Here is a 19,978-nt window from a genome sequence, read left to right as displayed (position 1 = left end):
ACGAAAATGTCTGGTTTTGCAGTATTTGTTTCAGAAGGAGATTCATAGACAGCAGAGAAGCATCATACAAATTTATACAATCTGTTGATAGCTCAGATAAACCATATTCAGATATTCGTCTTTAGCAATGTGGAATATGTTGAATTACTTTTTATCACAGAACTTGATTTGTCATATGGGCAAATCTTATTCTAAGTGTTATGATAAGACCATTGCTTCTCTTGATAAGTGCCCATGCTCTGTTCCTCTGAGATCTTTCTGACTTCTTCAGAAATTATAAGAGATCTTTACATTGTATAGAATACTTAAAATAATCAATGAGGGTTCATGTTTTTGTAAAAAGAAACACAATATGTAAAGGACTGTAAGAGTTTAGTCCAGTATCGATAACTTTCTTCGAGTATGAATATTTGAGCTGTTGATCAGATGGATAAAATGCTATATGGTAAAGGGGGACTCATGAAGCTTTATTGCCCCATGCTTTCAGTGTAGTCTAGACCACTCATGCTACGAGCAAACATGAAACTAATCGCATAAAATCCTGCCCCACGTATCTCATGCTGGGCAGTAACTCAGTTGATTACACATGGTGTAGAAATTTGCTACAGCAGAGATGCGAGTTTAATGTCGATGAACGGGGAGAGCTTGATATTAAGAAGAAGTCGGGGGGGGGGGGGGGAGGTGTCTGGAGCTGGGTACGGAGGAGAATATGAGCAGTGTAGAAGTTATGGCAACAAAGGTAAACACATTATCCACTCGTGCCAACTCCATCTGATGCTGCTGAGCTGGCTGGACATTGATCCTCACATGCGCTCCCCGTGCCTCCTGTCAGAGGATACGGCCAGGCCGAGCCTGCCCCAGACAAAGAGGAGCCTGTCGGCAAACATACCTCCATGTCTCGCATCCAACCCGTCCTGCATAGGACTCTTGCTGAAAGATGCAAAGATGCTATCCCCTCCCCCTCCCCCCCCCCCCCCCCCCATGGATATATCATGGATGTTAACTCCAATGACGTTAAAAGATTCCTCTTTCTCCGTCCTGATGGGGGTGAGGGATGGTAGGTGAAGTAGGGAGAGGGGTAGATGGGGCAGAGGGAGATAAATGATGATAGAAGGATGGTGATAACATGTCTCATACTCGCATTTCAGGCCGATTGAGTTAATTTGAATTGATGTTGGGTACTGGGATAAGATTATTTGATAAATCCTATAGTTGGGGGGGGGGGGGTTAAGTATGACATTTGCATTGATGAGCAGACAGAGGGAGAGCATCTATCTTTATGTGAGCTACAGTGTGTGAGGATTGCTGCACTGACTTTGATATACCACTGGTAGAGAAATATTGAGCTTGAAATTTAGGGCCAGAATGGTGCATTTTTGTAATAGAATCAGTGACAAAAGGAAGATATTATAAAGGTAACAGTTGCATTTCTTCATTATGATAGCTTTAAAGAGTTGATTCCTTGAGCTCTTGGTTTTCTTTTATCATCAGTGAAAATTGCTATGTGTTTTTTAAAGAGAATTATTATTATTATTTTTTTTAAACCATCAAGTATGTGAAGAATGGACTGGGAAGATTTTTACTGACATTCTCAAACAAGGAGCAGTCTGTAACACATGGCATGTCATTGCAGTGTAAGATTATTGAGAAGGGATGTTCCCTCTGATGACATCTCATTTATTGCACATTTGATTTACTGCGGCCACACTCACCCCAGTACCTGCCCCGATGTGATGCGATGACTAAGCTTCGTTATCTGCGGTGGAAGAATGTTAGTGTGCGTTACATCCATGTACCCTGTGCGTAGTGTCCGTTGTGGGTGTTGTACGCATAGTGACGGCATAGGTAGATAGTGAGTCAACAGCACACATGTGTACATTCATGTGCAGTGATCCAGCTGCTTGGAAGGATAAAAATGTTGTGGCGTATTGTAACAGGGGATGTCTGTCTTCCTGTCAAAATTCGCGAGTTCCAGTTTGCATTCATATGCCTCGGGTCTGAATTTGAATACTACTTCTACACAAGGGCATCTGAGAAGACATTCTCCATGCTGAAATCATGCTAAACTTTTGATGTACTTGTAAATGTAACAAACATTAGGTGCCCACCCATTTCTAATTGAATTCAATTGGGTCAAAATGTAATTGCCTATGTGTTATCATGGCCCATGTATACTTTTGAGATATTCTCCTTATAGTCACCCCCCTCCCCCAGCCCACAAGCATAGAATTCATTTGAAGGAAGAGAGAAAGAATATTTGTATCTCTGTACAAGTAATGTTTGACTTTGATTTAGGGAGGAGACCATAATATTGATAGCTAATATCATAAAAAAAGAAACACACACACACACACACATATACACAATGCTAGTCCCATACAGACACATTTGTGTTAGTGCTCTTCAGCACATTGTAAGGTTTTTATTATATTTCTGTGATTTTTATCTACATGATTATGATTTAAATTTTAACTTACATAGTCAGCTAACACTCAGCTAGTACTGTCGATGGGCATGTACAAGCTTATCTACAACGTAAGCTTTAAATGTATAGTCTATTTGATTTTTGGAGAAACATTGGTTGCATGTTGTTGCAAGGGGGAACAATAGTGATGCATTCTTGGGACAATTTCTTACAATATCTTACTCAACAAAATGAGCTGCTCTGTATAAATGCTTTTATCAACAATAAACATTGGGTATTTTCCACTCGCTCTTACACCTGCATGAAACAGCCTACCATATCACTCAAGGCCTTTATACTGCTGTGCATCTAATAAGCCTGTTCGTAGTTTAGCTTTGTGCACGAGCTGAAAAAAGGTTACATGTGATAAAAGACATGGTGGTTTTTAAATTCACTGAGATGATCTTCTTTGATTTAATGATTATTCATAATAATCCTTGTAAATGGAACTTGCCAACACATCTGCCTGACTTCAATTCAATGCTCATAAAAGCCTAGTGTGTGGCAATAATGGTAGAAAAAGATTGTTATTGCACATTCAATGCAAAACAATGAAATAGATGCACCCCAAAGTGTAGATTGATGGGCCATTCTGGCCACCTGGGCCATTCTGGCCACTTGGGCCATGCACGTTCATTCTGTGTTTAAACATGAATCCGGGTGAGTGTAATGCATTATGTTGCTTTGAAAATTAGCAAAATTCCTGATCAACTTAGAATAAAGAGAATGGTCGCCTGAAAAGTATGCACATGAGCTAATCATAGACTGGCTTATTCCCAGTATTAAAAGTGACAATAAAACTGATATTTGTAGTATTCAAAGTTGAATCATTAACAAAGTAAGTCAATTGATGCAGGTACCCTGTGTCTCTCCCGGACCATCATATCATTCGAACAGAAAACCACAAGAGCAAATCTAATAATTTGCCTCTATCTGAGTCAAAGATGTTAGTTTATGTTTCCATTGCTTTGAAAACATAGACGAACAGTATTCCTGCCTTTGCAATGTGTGTAGGATCGTAGGGGTTTCACAGCTTTGACTTTTTCTGTAATCACTCTTGGTCATTATCTTTCATGCACAGGTCCTGTTCTCTGTGGTAATATAAATGTTCATTTTCATTTTGGACTTCTTCCACGGCCTGTTCCTACCCAGATAAATTCAGTAGCGTGCGTCGAAGAGAATCCATACAAATTGCCATAATTGGCAGCAATGGCTGGGCATCCTGTTTTCATAGGCTTCAAGCTGTGACGATCCTGGTGGTTGTGTCCAGTCGGAGGAAAGAAAGAAAGAGGGTTCCAAACGTTATCGGTTACCCTCCTGTCCGTTTCAGTGTATCTTATCGGTAGTGCTGTTTATTCTTGCAAATCTATTTAATTTTATAGTCAGTACCCCTACATTTCTTGATTTTTTTTTTTTTTTTTTTAATTGGGATTTTGATATAAATAGGCAGTAATTGCTTGGAAGAAGTGTAGATGCAAATAAGTGCTACAGTGTACGTGTATGTTACCTGGTCTGTTAGGAGATCAGACTCTGTCAAGTAGTTCTCTATTAATTGCATTATTGAAGTTGGTCATTGGTTAAAGCAAATTATAGGGGAAAAATATGTTATTGTTCAGTATAAGCTTGTCTCGCACTTGAAAACAAGTAAATCCAGAGGTAATTGTACCATTGCCATGGGAACAAAACCAACATCTAGGTGTTTTTAATGTAATGGAAGGACACTGAACTGAAACAAGTTTTTTTTTCCCCAATGACTGAATAAGAAAATGTTACCAATCAGTAATATTTACAATGACTTAAAAATTCAAAATGGGGTAAAAATAATCAATTAAAACAGGAAAACAACCCCGAAAGATAAATTATGTATGTGGTGATTGTATGTAGGGTATTTTGCATAAGGTTGCCTGAAATTGTTATAATGTTTTTCTGTTTGTTTGAGGTGGCTCTCTGTCCATGCCATCCTGGCATAATAAAGAGAATTATATGTGCTGGAAGCTTGCGCAGCATGCATTATGAGAAGTGATATTTTGCCTGTCGAGTGTGCCATAGTTTGAGGACTCATGCATTACGCGCCATTAGGCTTATCAGCCAATTAGTGTGTCAACATCAAAAATGTTGAATGCACATGCCACTTCTCCACTTTTGCTGGGAGTAACGTCCCCCCCCCCCCCACCTCCTTCCCACCATATCTCACACATACAAGTACATTGTAGGTCTGTGCTCTTCCAATTTCATGTTTAATGCATCCACCCACAGCCATATCTCCCGTAACCATGAGGATACTGATGGCGTCCGTTTGGCATTCCCCCATTAGCCGGCAACTGTAGGAGCCGGAGCGGCACACTTCGTATGATGTCCGGGCCCGCCGGACATCATGACATCGCTTCCAGAGGGGATGTGATGATGTCCTTTAACGAGCACCAAATCATATGCAGGAATTTTTGTCAGACTGACGATGGCAATGATGCAGCATACATATGTTGATGTGTGTGTGTGTGTGTGTGTGTGTGTGTGTGTGGCTGGGGGGGGGGGGGGGAGGAGGAGGAGAGGAAATGTATTCTTTATCTGCTGTGCTATCTCCAGAGTCTTCATCCCTCCCCGAGATGCTTGTATGACGAGCTGTTTCCTCCATCCCAGCTCTTGCACTCATCTCATCCCCACTCCTCTCTCCTCTCTCTCTCTTTCTCTCTCCCCCATCCGTCCATGTCATCTTGTTGAGTCGGGGCGGCTCTGGCTCCCGCATCAATTTCGCCGGCTGGGAGTCTGCGTCGAGTGGAGTTCTGACTCATCCCCGGCAGACTTAATGTTATATTGACCCATTCCAACCAATTTTTGATACCGTCTGCGAGCCCTGTATCCCGGTATTCTATTGATTAACCCACTTTGGCGGCATTTGCTCTCTACACCGAATGAATGCCTGTGTTTCAAATTTATGTGAATCAAGTATTAGATCAGTTTGCGTACCATTTTTTTTTTTTTGCTACCTAAATGAATTAAAAGACAAAAAAGTCAGAGGTTTTAAGTTTTGTTAGCCTTGAATGGATAATGTATTATCCATTAATTGAATTTAAAACCGTCAGATCTCTTGGGTTTTCTTTTTTTTCCCCTTCTCTCCCTCATGCAATATTTAGCCTTCCCCCTCCCTCATATCATTAGAGGTAGCAGGAACATAAAAAGATAAATGTAATGCAATACCATGTGAATAAATTATCACAGAAACAGCCAGTGCTACTGTAACAGGAAGTGTGCGAATGAACTGCAGCAAATCACAGAAGAGATGATGTAATGAGTTCATTCGAATGTCTGGGAGTGAATGATGTAATTTTTGACTGTGTCTGTGTCTGTGTGTTTGTGTGTGTGTGTGTGTTAGTACTTTTGAGCACACTGTAAAGTCATTTTGTTCTTTTTGTGGGGGGGGGGGAGGGGGCAGTAATGAATACAATGCAGTTGTATACAAGACACATATCATTGATGTAATCATTCATGTATGGAATATTGTGCAGATGAAATTGTGCAACATGCAGGAAAGTAAAATTATGTTTTCGAATCCCTCTAGTAAGCACCATGTGGGGTGCATACAGCCACCGACCGATGTACCATAGAGATATCTCCCTGTTGGTTCTGATTTAGTCGGCATAAAGCCTTTCAACAGTGCCTTTGTAAAAACCAGTGATAAAGTTATTTTCTTTTTATTAATTGGCCATCTTAATGTCATTATTTGCAGTATCCTGTTTGCCATTTACAACTTGTAAATGTCACAGTGATTTCTTCACTTTATACTCTTGTTTCAATATTTCATTATCAGTTCTGACTCTGTGAGCAGTGCGTTGTGAAATAATGTGGAATTGACAATCCTACAAATTGGGATTTCCTATCTTTTAAGTTAATCGTCATCTAATACTAAGACCACTTCTTTTATTTCATTCACCTGTATTTGAAGAAGGAATGCTATCATATTTTACTTGTGATCATATAATTTTCCTCTCTTCCCCAAATAATGGTTGTTGTGTTGCAAATTTCTATATTTGAAGGAAATTCATAATTGTGTTTTGTACCTTCTCTGCATTCTGACACCCATGTAAAGCTGGGAACTCAAAAGGAGAACTCCTCGGTAATAAATCCTCTCTTAACCTGACACACAGGTTTGGCAGGAATAGAAATACTTTAGATAGTAATAAACACTACATCCTTCCTATTAAAAAAAAAAATGAGGCATTACCGTGTAGTCTGTGTTCTACAGTTTGCTGCAGTTCTGTATTTTGGGTAAGCCTCATGGAAGAGACTCCCTGTTTAGCAAAATAGCTTCTAGCAACTGAAAGGAAACTAGCAGTCACTAAAAAAAAAATGTGAATTCATCTAAACTCTCTAACAAATGAGACAAGATTTCTGAGACTTTTCACTTTTCGTGTGTTACTTGATTGTACTTCCTCTGTCAACAAGAATGCAATTTCTTAAACAGGATACACCTTTTGGCAATAATGTATTTTACTTTTGCCATTCCGTGTGTTAAAGTTCACCCTCTCATAAAAATAAGACTCGGTTGAAATGTGTGCTCTGGTTTGGGCTTCAAGTTTACTTGTTTCCTTCGTGTTCTTCCAAATCAACTCTCTTTGCTGTGGAGCCTCTCCTGTAGTAATTTGCTGTTTTCCTTTTGTCCAGTCTCCATTGAGTGCATTTTGTCTTTTTACCGAGGAACACATATATATATACACTGTAGACATAAACAATGTGAAGACAGGCAGATAGACATACATATGTACAGACAGACATACAGACAGACCAATTTATGGCCACTCACAGTCAGACGTGTGAATGGGAACACTTGCACAAAAATGGATTGACTCCCAGGCATTCTGCCAACACTGACAAAGAGACATTCATATTCAATAATGGATCATCGCTGTTTCGTCACATTTATATGCTGGTATATATAAAAAGTTATTACATTTTTAGCTGCGCTTGAGAAGCACATGTTTATCTTTGTGTTGTTACTGTGATTGTGTGTGTGTGTGTGTGTGTGTACATATCTCTTTTTATCCCATCATTTTTCTGCATTTTCGTATCATTTGCAGGCCATGGAGGATGGGAAAGGGCGGTACGGTCCCGAGTGCGACTGGTGGTCGTTAGGAGTCTGCATGTACGAGATGCTGTTTGGAGAGACACCCTTCTATGCCGAGTCTCTGGTCGAAACCTACGGAAAGATCATGAATCACAAAGTGAGGATGGACTCATTACCAACGTCACCCCCTCCCTCTCCGCTTCCCAGCCTTGTCCGCCTTTAGCTTGAAGGGTTCCTCCTTTTATTTCCAGGAATAAGTTCCAAATTTACTCACTGTAACACACCCAAAAAAATTGTTGGCTACAAGGACGGATTTTCATACCAAAACTTTGCATTGATTACTCTTTTTTTTTTTTCTTCCATGCAACCTCATAGATTGTGTAATTTACAAAACTTACTACTGGTATTTTGATATCATTTTTCACTTCCTGGTTTTAAAGCATGCTTTTTTTTTCTTTCTGAATCTTTATGTACAGCTGGTATACTTGCTGGATGAAAGTTATGGACACTTCATTATGATTTGTGTTTTGCGTTGTCAGTGTGACATAGCACAAAGAGGTACTCATGAAAGCAAAATGACATTAGTTTATGAGTGACGTTAATGACTCACTTTTAGACAGGGAATTCTCTTTAATGAAGATTGTATTGGAGGTCCCCCTTGCAGACTGTACAGAACGGCTTGTAGCATGAGCATATTTTGATTAAATGCTGTATTATTTTGCATGAGATAATTACAATGTGAATATTTGTAGTTTAAATGTTTGAATGCAAACATTTTCTTTTCAAACAACAAGAGATGGCAAAACTTCTGTTTCTTATCATTTCTAGTATGTTCAGTTCAGTTCAGTTCAGTTTATTTTATTTTAGCACGGAACCTGCTTCAGCCAATGGCTGTTCTTCAGCTGGTCCTTGCCTGATAAAATCACATATACATCATCATACATTGTACAATAACAAGCATATCAAACAAACCAAACAAAAATACAATACTAGTAATTTCTAGTATGTGGGTTAGAGAATGAGAAACATGGGATAGACATGCTGTTGAAAAGGCCATCTTCATTAAAATATTCACCCTGTCTGTCAGTGTGGGTGGAATGGATGAAAATAGAGAACATCTCATTCATAAATTGTTATAGATTGTGCATATATCCGTTGCCATTGGAGACATACTCAGAGAGAGAGAGAGACACACACACACAGTGATGTATACAAGGACATATGCCATTATAAACTTGCACAACATCCAACAATGTGGGTCCAGCCCCAGCATTTTCCACATTCATGTGAGATGTTCCAAGGGGGTGGGGTGAGGTGAGGGTGGGGTGGGGTGGGGGAAAAGGGAGGGGGGAGGGTCTGGGGATTGATTGATGGTCTTGTTGGTGACTCAACCGGAACCGTGACATCCCCCCAGCAAATAAGGAGGCACGTGTTTACTCCAGCTTTTCAAATCGGAGATGGTTGCTGAGACCCGGGTGATTAATGGACTATGTCTTACGACGGCTACCCTGGTAGTCCATGTGTTCCAGTGTGACAATTATCTTGATGAAGACAAATTGAAATCAGCTCATTCTATCGCCATACATTTCTTCTCTCCCTTTTCTCTCTCTGCCTCTCTTAAACATTCTCTTTTCGCCTCGCTGCCTACCAGTTTCTCCTCTTTCTCTCTCATTATGTTCTTCCCGAATATCAACCTGGTAGAAGTGCAGTGGACTCTATTGCAATGTCACCATGGATTTTAGCTTTTCTTCTTCCACATTGGTTTTAGATTTGTTAAGCCTTGTATTGGATGGAAGATGGAAATTGTTGTTTATTACACTTCAGGTCTGAGGGGATTGAAAGGCAAGAGAGTGAGATTTACAAATGAATTGTGAAGACAGTAAGTAAAGCATGTTTGATTGGCCATGTTATAACACCAAGGAGTGTTGCACATCATATATGTATGTATCAATTGAATGAGAAATGTTCATTACATAGAACCCTCTCCATCCCTCCCCCCTTCCATAGAACCAATTTGACTTTCCACCGGAGACGGAGGATGAGCAACCCGTTTCCAAGGATGCCAAGGATCTAATCTGCAGCCTCATCTGCTCAGCAGAGGACCGTCTGGGCCGCAACGGGCTCAAGGACTTCAAGAACCATGCCTTCTTTGACGGCATCGACTGGGAGAACATCAGAAACAGTAAGCCTGGCAGAGCATTATTTCTGATGACTCATCGTACGCAGCGTAACCTTGTGCCGAACTCTTGTGACCCATCTTGAAGCGTAAATTAGGCGGATTTTGTGACTGGCATGAAATTGAAAGCTTTGTCAACACAGTAGGATACCACCCATTCACATTACAAGATGACTTCTTTAAAGGAAACCAAAACCCAAAGAGATATGTGGATTGAGTGAAAGCAGCAACATTAATAGAACACATCAGTGGAAGTTTGAAGAAAATCAGACAATCGATGCAAAAGTTATGAATTCTTATAGTTTTGGTGTTGGAACCGCTGGATGAGGAGACTACTGGAGGTTGACGTCATGTGTGGACAACAATATAAAGAAAATATAAAGGGAATTCCACAAAAATTCACTTTTCTCGCATAATGAAAGAGCACTTGACTAACCGCTTTCAGAAAGCAGTGGGGAATAATTGCTACCCTTAACATATGTTAGTATCAAGTTGATGGAATGTGTAATTTTCATGAAAAATGAATTTTTGTGGAATTCCCTTTGTATTTTGTTTATATTGTTGTCCACACATGATGTTGTTGTTTTGTGTTTAGTGGTGTCTTCCATTCTCTTTAGAATATTTACGCCATGATGCTATAACTTCTAGAAGTATCCTCATCCAGCAGTTCCAACACCAAAACTTTTAAAATTCATAACATTTGCATCGATTTTCCTCAAACTTTCACTGATGTGTTCTACTAAGTTGCTGCTTTCACTCCATCCATATTTCTCTTTGGGTTTTGGTTCCCTTAAAAAAAAAAATGAGATGCAACTTTATAAGCTCTGATCTTGAAGCACTGTGTAGATACCTTCAAAGTCGACAAAAGAAAACAGTTTCAGTAATCCTTGAACAGAGAAAATAGAGGATCACTTGACTGTTCTTTTAAAGGGATGGTACCGTATTGATGGAGTTGAGAATTGGGTTTTTTACTTTCTGCGAGATACCAAGAAAACACATATGAAATAGTACAGAGCATACCATTATAAGAGGAATTCAAAGTTTATTTGATGAAAATCGGGTTTGGAATGACTGAAACATCCAAAAACGAGGTAAAACAAAGTGATCGCAAAAAAGTGTGGGTTGCACACTTTATTAGAATCGCTCTTTTTTGGATATCTCAGCCATTTCAAAACCAATTTTCATCAAATAAACGTTGAATTCCTCATGGAATTACATGCTCTTTCATATTTCATAAGAGGTTTCTCATTATCTCACCGAAAATGTTAAAAACCTGTAATTAAGTCTCAACCAAAACTATACGATCCCTTTAAAGTGACCTGTCAAGTGCACAAGGCATAAGGTTTTATAAATCTTTGGCAGGTGATAATGAATGTCGTGTAATGTGTATTGCTTTCTAGAATCTTCCTGGCCACCATAGGAGGAACTGCTGCATCGTATTGACATTGAGCTTCACACTATCACATGAACATACCAAAATATATGTGGTGAACATGCTAACATTTGTAATGTGAAAGGGGGGAGAAGGGATATTGTGACGTTTTACACTATTTACTGTACTAAAATATCATGTTCTACAGTATGCTGCTCTTGAAGCAATCAGTGTAAATACAACCTTGTGCATCTGATGTACTTCCTCATTATTTTATTATTTATTTATTAATTTTTTTTTTGTCCTTGCTTCCTCTTTGCACAGCATATCACTTGTGTGGTGTTATGTCCGTTCTGTGATAGAATATCGACATTAAATTCCTCTTTGCATTTCCAGTCTTTTCCCAGGCTATTTTTTTTTCTCTTGTGAAATCATTCAAAGTGTGGGGAAGAAAAAATAAAAGAAAAGTATTTATCAGATTATTTATCAGATTAACTTTGACCTTTTCTTGTTGTAGCCACCTTTCCCACTGCTACATTGCAACATTGAGGAATACTGTGTATGCCGTATATTTCATGAGGCTTTCATTTTCATGAATTTTGTGACTTGGGTGCTATTCCCGAATTTAACAACATGCAAAAATTGAAATAACTCAGATTCTGACTGGAATGTGACGTGCACACATACATTTTGCCATTCATTGCTGTACTTCACGATTGCAAATCTGAACACTGGCGACGTTGGGAAGTCCTGATTCACAAAAAAAAAAAAAAATAAAAAAAATAATTGACTGCTAAATGTATGGTGTACGTGGGTGATATCAAATTTACCCTGATAATTTGAAGAGAAAAAGGCAATGAAGGAGAACTTCCATAGAAGAAATCTTACACGCCTCAGTCTTATTACTGTCCAGTTTGCCAGTGAATCATTTATCCTTCGGTCCTTTATTTAAAGGTACGTTAAATGACTTGCATTCCAACATTGTATATCTCGATGGTGAGCATTTTACAGCATCATGGTTTCTAATACTGTCTTGTATATGTGGTTGTAACTTCCTTGTCGTTCAGCTGGTATTTTCTCTCACTTCCGTTCACTTCCTCTGCTCTGTTGCTTTTGATTCTCAAAATTCACTAGAAGCACCCCCCCTCCCCCCCCCCCCTCCCCCCCGCCGGCTGTGTCAGATAAATCCTTCAATGTGCAGACTATGTAATTTCTGTAACAAGTTTGCAGGCATATCCCCCCAATGTATGTCTAATGCCTATACGCACTTCTTTTTATCAGTGGTGCCACCGTACATACCTGACGTCAAGGGTGCGACAGACACGTCAAACTTTGACGTCGACGAGGCCGACCTTAGGAACTCAGAAGTGATGCCGCCTAGTACGCACGCCGCCTTCACTGGCAACCATCTACCCTTCTTGGGATATACCTTTACAAGAAACAGGTGAGCTTTTTTTTTTTTTTTGGTCCTTTTTTACACCCTCTGTGTATGGAACTCAAAAGTTTAAGAAAAGAAATAGCTGGTCAGTGACTTCGACCAACGTTGAATGTAAAGTGATTGCGCAATTAGCCAAGAATCATTTCGAGAAGGGAAAGCAGTTACTTATATTTCCCTTGTTTTACAAATTCTTTTTTGCTCAATGGACTGAATGCCTCAAGACAAATGTAAGATATGTATGATAGTAGCAGGAGTGGTACCCTAAACTGGGTGTTCTGAAATATGAGCCTGCTTGCTTTGTGGAATAGAATCTTAGTATTCTGTCTAGCTTATGCTCGTTATTTGTTGTTTTACAACACCTACATGTGACATGCAGTTAAAAGTATCATTGCATGCTGTCACTGTTGAGCTGTGCAGTTTTCGAGTAAAAATGGATAGCACATGGCTGATGTCACAAATATTCATTGACTCTGTGTTCAACACATGATCGTCTCATAGTTTGTGCACTATTGCAGCCCTCTGACGTCACAATAAACATACCTTTTCTGCACATACTCAGTCAGTTTCAGACACGTATTTAGTCACTCATTTTACTATCAACAACTTAAACCAATCGCTTTTAGGTACGACTGACTGCGCTGTGTCCCCCATTTGCCTTTCACCAATAAAAAAATGGTTGCCATTTTTGTGCTAAATTCAAGAACCGGTGGGGACCATAGCCATTGACGTCTGAGGTGTTGTATTAAACAAATAGTGTATGGTCTTCACCTGTGCAATGGAACAAGACTAACGCACTCGGTGAAAGATGAGGCGCACTATTCAACTCGGCTTCACCTCATTGAATGGAGTGCCTCTATCTTTCACCATGTGCGAAATCTTGTACCATCTCACTCGTGACCATTCACTAATTTTGTATATTGACAACTCTCTCTTTAGTAACCAAACAGAAGCCTTCTTCTGAATCTAAAATAATCAGAGCTTGATTTTAGGGTGGCTGCTGCTAGAAATTAGGTAGCCAGGCCTCCTTTTTGTTAGCCTTGACTTCAGTGCTGTTTGCATGGCAGTGGTGTTATTCGATTATTCTATTTCATTATGACTGCTCCCTGCCTCCTATATCTCCAGTGCTTACATGTGAAAGGTAACATTATTCCTAAATTATCATAATTTTTAGCGCCTCATGCTTTGATAAGAGTAGCTATAAGGTTACACTAATTATGCATTTCCTTTACTGTATTAAGATATGTGCCACGGCAGGCCAAGCGAATCCTGAAGCTATTTCTGTGACAGTCATGTTATGTGGCACATAATTGGTTGTGTAACTTCCTTGGCACTTGGTTAAACCAAACCAAACCCCCACCTCTTCTCTCCCCCCCCCCCCCCCCAAAAAAAAGACTCCCTCCATTTCCTTTATTGTAATTTAGACAAACTTGCTCCAATATAAAAATGTGGCTGGCCCGTGTGAAGGCCATTGTGAGACAAATAGGATTAACAGGATTGTGAAATCTCTATTCCATCATTGATAGTTTCAGGAGATCGGGGCTAGGAGACAAAGAAAGCATGCACAGTAGATGTGCCAATCTGAAAAAAAAAAAATCTCACAGCACTGTATAACGGTAATCATCATAATGGTGATGATGGTGATGATGATAATGATAATGATGATAATAATATATATGAGGTAGTGATACCTGAAGTGTCTAGAATACAAATGTAACAAAATATAGAGCTGATTTCCAAGATGCTCTGCTGCCTACCACCCGTTGTCAAAATCTTGGAGGTAATTTCTGCCTTGTGTCATACCATTCATGACCTTTGATTGGTTCTTTTTGTACCCCATTTGCATCAAGTTGTTATTCTCTCGGAAGAAGCAAGGATGGTTTTCACCACTGTCTGAAATGACACTTTTTCTTCAAGCTTGCATGATAATTAGCAATTCGTAAAATGTCTATTGTTAACCCGTTGAGGACGGGCTGATTTTGCTGCAACACGTATTTCCCGTAGGCACTTGCCCGAGTATACTGAGGACTTGTCCTCAAGGGGTTAAGAATGGGAGTGTGGCATTATTTGTGCAACCATTTTGCCACTGATAATCACAGATTTTTTTCCCCTTCACCCTTCGTATCTCATCCAGTATTCTCTCAGACCTTGGTAAACTGGCCGAAGTCCAAGACGCGGTCATTCCCAGTGGCAAGAGTGGGGAGGACAGCCTGCAGGTGGAGGTCTACGAGAGACGTATCAGCAAGCTGGAGGCCGAGAAGGCTGACCTCAAGAAGATGATATCAGGTGCCCGTCTAGTTTGTTTTTCTGTCATCTCAGCTTTTCACCACCTTGTACAAGGATGTTTGTGAAGTAGAGTTTTCTCTGCTTGATGAATGTCATTTGTGTCCTGTTATATATCTTAGAAAACAATGAGTGAGGTTTTCACAGAAAATGGCATCATTTACAGAAACTTGGAGTTTGCAGAACATGGAGAAATGTACTCAAGAGTAGAGTGTGTTTTGATAGACACACAAGGTTATATGAGATTGGCATTCACACTGACAGATTCTGCTTCATGACAATCCCCAAAGTTGTTCTGTAAAAAGCTTAAGTGTCTATACTAAATTGTTGCTCAAATTCTAATAAATGATAAATTATCATACACTTTCATTAAATGGCTGAATGCCAAATTTCATCACATTGTCACACATGAGATTTGCACATTGTACGCAGGATATAGCAGAAATTGAGATGTGCAGCGCTGAAGGCGAGTAATATTGACGCAACACAGTTTTGAGATGTCGATGTTCTTGTCCTACGTCATCCTCCCACAGATGCCAAAGGCAGCGGGGCAGGAGACAATGATGAAGTGAGAAGGTTACAGGATGAAGTCAAGTCATTAAAACGAAAGATTGCTGGTGAGTAGAGCAATCGCCTCGGAATTGCAACCGTGCGTGTTTTTAATGACCAGGGGCCCATTTCGTGAACGTCTTATGAGAGACTTCATTAAATGGATTTTGCTTCTCTACATACCTAAATGTGAGCGACTTTGGCTGTTTTGTGATTCATGTAAAGACTTTTATGTGAGGACTTCATGAAATGGGCTCCAAGGATTCTCCAGGCTGACAGCAGGTGTCTTATGACTTACAAAAGTTGTGAAAATGCAGCAGTGATATGAGAGGTGGGATCTCAAAATATATAAGGAGGGAAAAGAGATGTGTATAGAGAGAAGTGCAATAAGGCTAGTATCTGCATTAACTGCTTTTTGCAGTTTCCTCTATGCTTTACTCAGGATAAGAGAGAACGTAATTAGAATGTCTCCGTACCATGGAAGCACTATAAAGGTGGGAAACTTCTCCATGATGAATTTGTTGTTTTCGCTTAGAGCCAACTTCACTTCTTTATGATTTAACCGATGAGTGTACTGTACGAGCATTCCGCCTCACCTAATTCGAATCTATTTGGACTGAAGAAATAACTTTGATTTTTAGAAAATTTGACTTATGAGGGATCAAAATCAATAGAAATATAAAAAGAAGAGGACTTGAAAAGACCTTTGACTTAGGCAATTATTTGACTTATGCGAGGTCGACTTCAGCAAGGTTAACTGTGGTTCAGTATCTCCAAAAATGCTTGTGTGTGTTCCTGTTTTTACAAGAGTTCTATGGAACACAATATTCACAGAGACTTCTACACTGTGAAATCTGTTGTACATTTACAGTATAGAGTGATAGGGAACATGTGCTTGTCCACCATCTGATGATAAATCCCTCCATTACTTAAAAGAGAACAGGGGAGCCAGAATCGACTTCTCACACTCTTTACCCCCTGTGTTTTTCTCTGTGATAGAATCGGAAGCGGAGACGAATCACGCCCAGGAGAACCTGTATGCCATCCGGAAAGAAATGCAGAATGTAGAGGACAACACCATGTCAAAAGTCAAGACGGCAGAGAGGAGTAACAAGTAAGTACCCCAGTAGCGTCAGTACTGCACTAGCTGAAATTTTCGAAGTGGTTTTTTATTTTTGTGAATTTTGTGAGTCACCTTTGAACTGTGACTATAACAATGTGCAGATAAAGAAACACAAAAACAACAACACACAAGAATAATTTTTATTTGAAAAAAGGAAAAAAAGAAAGAAAGAATCAAGCCATGCCAGAGCAGGATCACGCACAACCATTAACTGCTGTGGGTCTAGCACGCTGTATGGGCCATGACATAGCAAAATTTTACACATTTTGTACAGTGCTTCAAACTCAGTTCACATTACTTTGTTTATGTACAGGGAATTGCTGAGTAAAGACATTCAGCAGGCCTACTAGTATCATCATTTGTTACTTCTTTTTTTTTTTATTTCATGAAAGATGAAGTAACAATTAATGGAGACCCTGCCAACCACGAAATTACCAATGTGCCAAAGTGTCCCACAAGTAGCAATTTGCAAAAATATCTGTATGCGAAAATTTCAGCTCGTAGAGCAGCTTGTGATGAGAGTGCTCTTTGTTCATGCATGCTTTGTTTTGTCCTGTAGTTGTTTTTCCACAATTCAGCCTTTGCACTGCTGAACATCATCTCAAACTTAGCCTTCAGCACTGATTACAATGCCCAATGGCTTGTATCATCACCCCTCCACCCTACCCACTTCCTGTTGTCATACGTATGATTTTCTCTTTTCATGCTTGGAGCCAGGTGCAGAGAAGTGTTTACTCCAAAACCAGCAGGAATATTGACACATTACAATCAAGTGGGATCCAGAATTTTTGAGGGAGTCATCATTTGAAGATTCCATTCTGCAAGCCATTCTATGAAAACATCGCTTAGTAGGGATTTTGTTGTTGTTGTTGCTTTGTTCTGAAGAGACATTCACTGATGTTCCCTCTCTTATTCACAAATCATTCATCGATATGTGTCCCCCCCCCCTTGCAGGTTGCTGAAGCAGGAGAAAGAAAATCTGACATCAGAGCTGGAAGACTTCAAAGAGCGTTGCCGCCACATCAACAAGGAGCTCAAGGAGGCGCAGTCGCAGCGCAAGCTGGCCATGCAGGAGTTCACCGAGATCAATGACCGCTACGCGGACATCATGTCCCAGAAGCAGAAGCTCTCCCGCGAGCTGCGTGACAAGGAGGAAGAGATGGACGTGGTGGTGCAGAAGGTGGACTCCCAGAGAACCGAGATCCGCAAGCAGGAATCAGCCAACAAGGAGGTTAGTTAGTGGACCCTCCATAGTATGTGCCTCTAAAGACCTGGTAGTGTGGGGGTACCTTGGAGTAGAAAGGGTGGCCTGGCTTGGATGTATTCCAGAATTTCCCATAACGAATTGTGTATACAGCTTTATCACTGATCTCTGGATAAGTACACACACACCGAAGAATCTTGGCTGGAGTCTGCCATTACAGATGAAGGTATGCTTCAATCCACATATTCACTGACTGGTGCTCTCCTTGGTTTTCAGTTGTACCGCGATGGACAATGAATGAATCAGGCCACCCATGAATCCTCATGCTACCGTGTCTATAAGTGCCTTGTAAGATCTGTCCATAGTCCCTCGATCTTATGTGGGTACACTTTGTTGGATGGATGAAAAGGTTGATTCGTCGCATCCTGAAATATTTGACATGCTAATGATTAAGACAAGTACCCCTTCAAAGATGTTTCTAGCCAAAGGGATTTTGACCATCATTTTCAGCTTGTTATATATGTTTTTTGTCAACTCTAGATATGCAGATCCATGCATTTATTTCTTTTAAGTTCTTTTAACTCTGTGAAAGGTGTGAAGGTCAAGCTTATATACTATAAATAGTCCTGTCACCTTTTATGTTCATCTGTGAGCAAAACATGATCAATTGTTGATCAGTACTTAGTGAGAAAGACATTAAAGCCATTGTGTAACATTTTCCTGTAAGGCATCATATATAATCCAGTACTTTTCAATACAATGTCACTTTCTTTTTTTTTCCCCCAGTGAGAATACATACAACAACAAAATCTGTTGCAACTGATTGACAGATTGCCTTTCATCGACGTAAATAAACAATGATTATTCAGTGTTTTATTGTTTTGGAATAGAAGCTATTATAAATCATTGTTCATTTTCGTCAATGAAGGGTAGTTTGTCAGTCAGTTGCAATAAGAACAAGTTGACACATGAATCAGTAATTTAAAAAAAAAAAAGAAGGTCTAAGTCTGTCAGCTATAAAGATGAATAGAATATGACCAGAAGGAAGAGAGCAGCTCAGATTGACTAGTAGAATGAGTGAATGTTAACTGATCCCCCCCCCCCCCCACACCCTTCTTTCTCCCTGCACAGCTTGAGGCTCTCCACGAGGACCTCCAAGTAGAGATAGCCAGGGAAAAGAAACTCAGGCAGCAGAGCGAGCAGAATGTCAAGCAGCTTCAGGAGGAGCTGGAAGCCCACAAGGTAAGAGAGTGCCAGAAAAATTGGTCTCTACCCCAATCATGGAAGATAAGAAACATGACTGCCCCTCGTAAAAAACAATAACAACGACAACAACCCCTCCCCCCCCCCCCCCCAAAAAAAAAAAGCAAAACCGAAAACCGTTATCTTCCCTAGGTTCAGTGACTTGCCCACTGCTCTCGCTAATGGTGATCTTATAGGAGCTGGAATCTGCAAAGGCAAAGGTGATTAATGTTGTAAACCCCCCCCCCCCCCCCCCCAGCTGTAACTTTGCTCGGTGCTTGCTCTTTGTTTTGCAAGAGATGAGGAGGCTCCATGAACATTAACCTATTGCTTCTTGTTTTGACAGCAAAACACAAGAGCCTCCCTGATATTGATATTGCCATCCTATACAGCGCACTCCTATTATAACGAACACGGCTATTGCAAAAATCCAGATACAATGAAATAAAAATTGAGGCCGCAACATTATCCTCTGTATGTTTTTTATTGTTTATTTATTTGGCTATAACAAAATTTCAATTTAATGAAAGAAAACTGCCAGTCCCGATGACTTCGTTATAATGGGAGTCCGTTGTATTGAGATGCTTAAAGCATTAAAGTATCTCCATAAAGCCATTTTAGACCTCCCTGAATTTGAAAGATAAATATTGGGCACACTGTATTACAAATATGACAAGATGATGCTCCCATCGACAGTGAGATGATGGGATGTTGTCCACATTACTGCTCTGAAGAGATGATGAAGCCATTCTAACCTATTTCACCCGTCAGAATTGATGAATGTCAACCGGTGATCGAGGTATAGCTCTTCATCTCGAAAGAAGCATTTATCCTCGGGCACGACAAAAGACACGATGCACAGCAGGGAATAATATCACTGGTATCACACAGCAATTTGCTCTGCTCGTAGGACATGATTGCTATGTAAAGTTTCATTTGCGCAGCAATTTGATTACATTGAGTTGTATGTCAATTTGTTCAGAATATATGTCCGTGGACTAAAATTTATATTCATTTTTTTGAGAAGGAAAATTACTCCCAGCAGAGAGAATCTCAATTAGAAAATGTGCT

General features: G+C 39.9%; 1 protein-coding gene across 1 annotated transcript in view; it reads left to right on the top strand.

Moving 5' to 3' along the window:
• LOC139723707 (serine/threonine-protein kinase MRCK alpha-like) overlaps positions 1 to 19,978 on the top strand; it is a gene marked incomplete at its 5' end in the record, with an annotated part of 79,985 nt that overhangs the window by 15,318 nt on the left and 44,689 nt on the right. Inside the window, 8 exons of the mRNA XM_071634929.1 lie at positions 7,537 to 7,680; positions 9,531 to 9,705; positions 12,353 to 12,515; positions 14,641 to 14,792; positions 15,323 to 15,406; positions 16,338 to 16,452; positions 17,416 to 17,692; positions 18,797 to 18,907. Of these exons, the coding sequence (XP_071491030.1) occupies positions 7,537 to 7,680; positions 9,531 to 9,705; positions 12,353 to 12,515; positions 14,641 to 14,792; positions 15,323 to 15,406; positions 16,338 to 16,452; positions 17,416 to 17,692; positions 18,797 to 18,907 (1,221 nt within the window). The remainder of the gene's footprint in view (positions 1 to 7,536; positions 7,681 to 9,530; positions 9,706 to 12,352; positions 12,516 to 14,640; positions 14,793 to 15,322; positions 15,407 to 16,337; positions 16,453 to 17,415; positions 17,693 to 18,796; positions 18,908 to 19,978) is intronic.

This window comes from Diadema antillarum, unplaced genomic scaffold (genome assembly GCF_040938485.1).
Source record: "Diadema antillarum isolate AM-2024a unplaced genomic scaffold, OU_Dant_1.0 scf00000197, whole genome shotgun sequence".
Taxonomy (NCBI): Eukaryota; Metazoa; Echinodermata; class Echinoidea; order Diadematoida; family Diadematidae; genus Diadema; species Diadema antillarum.
This window is presented reverse-complemented; position numbering and strand designations above follow the sequence as displayed.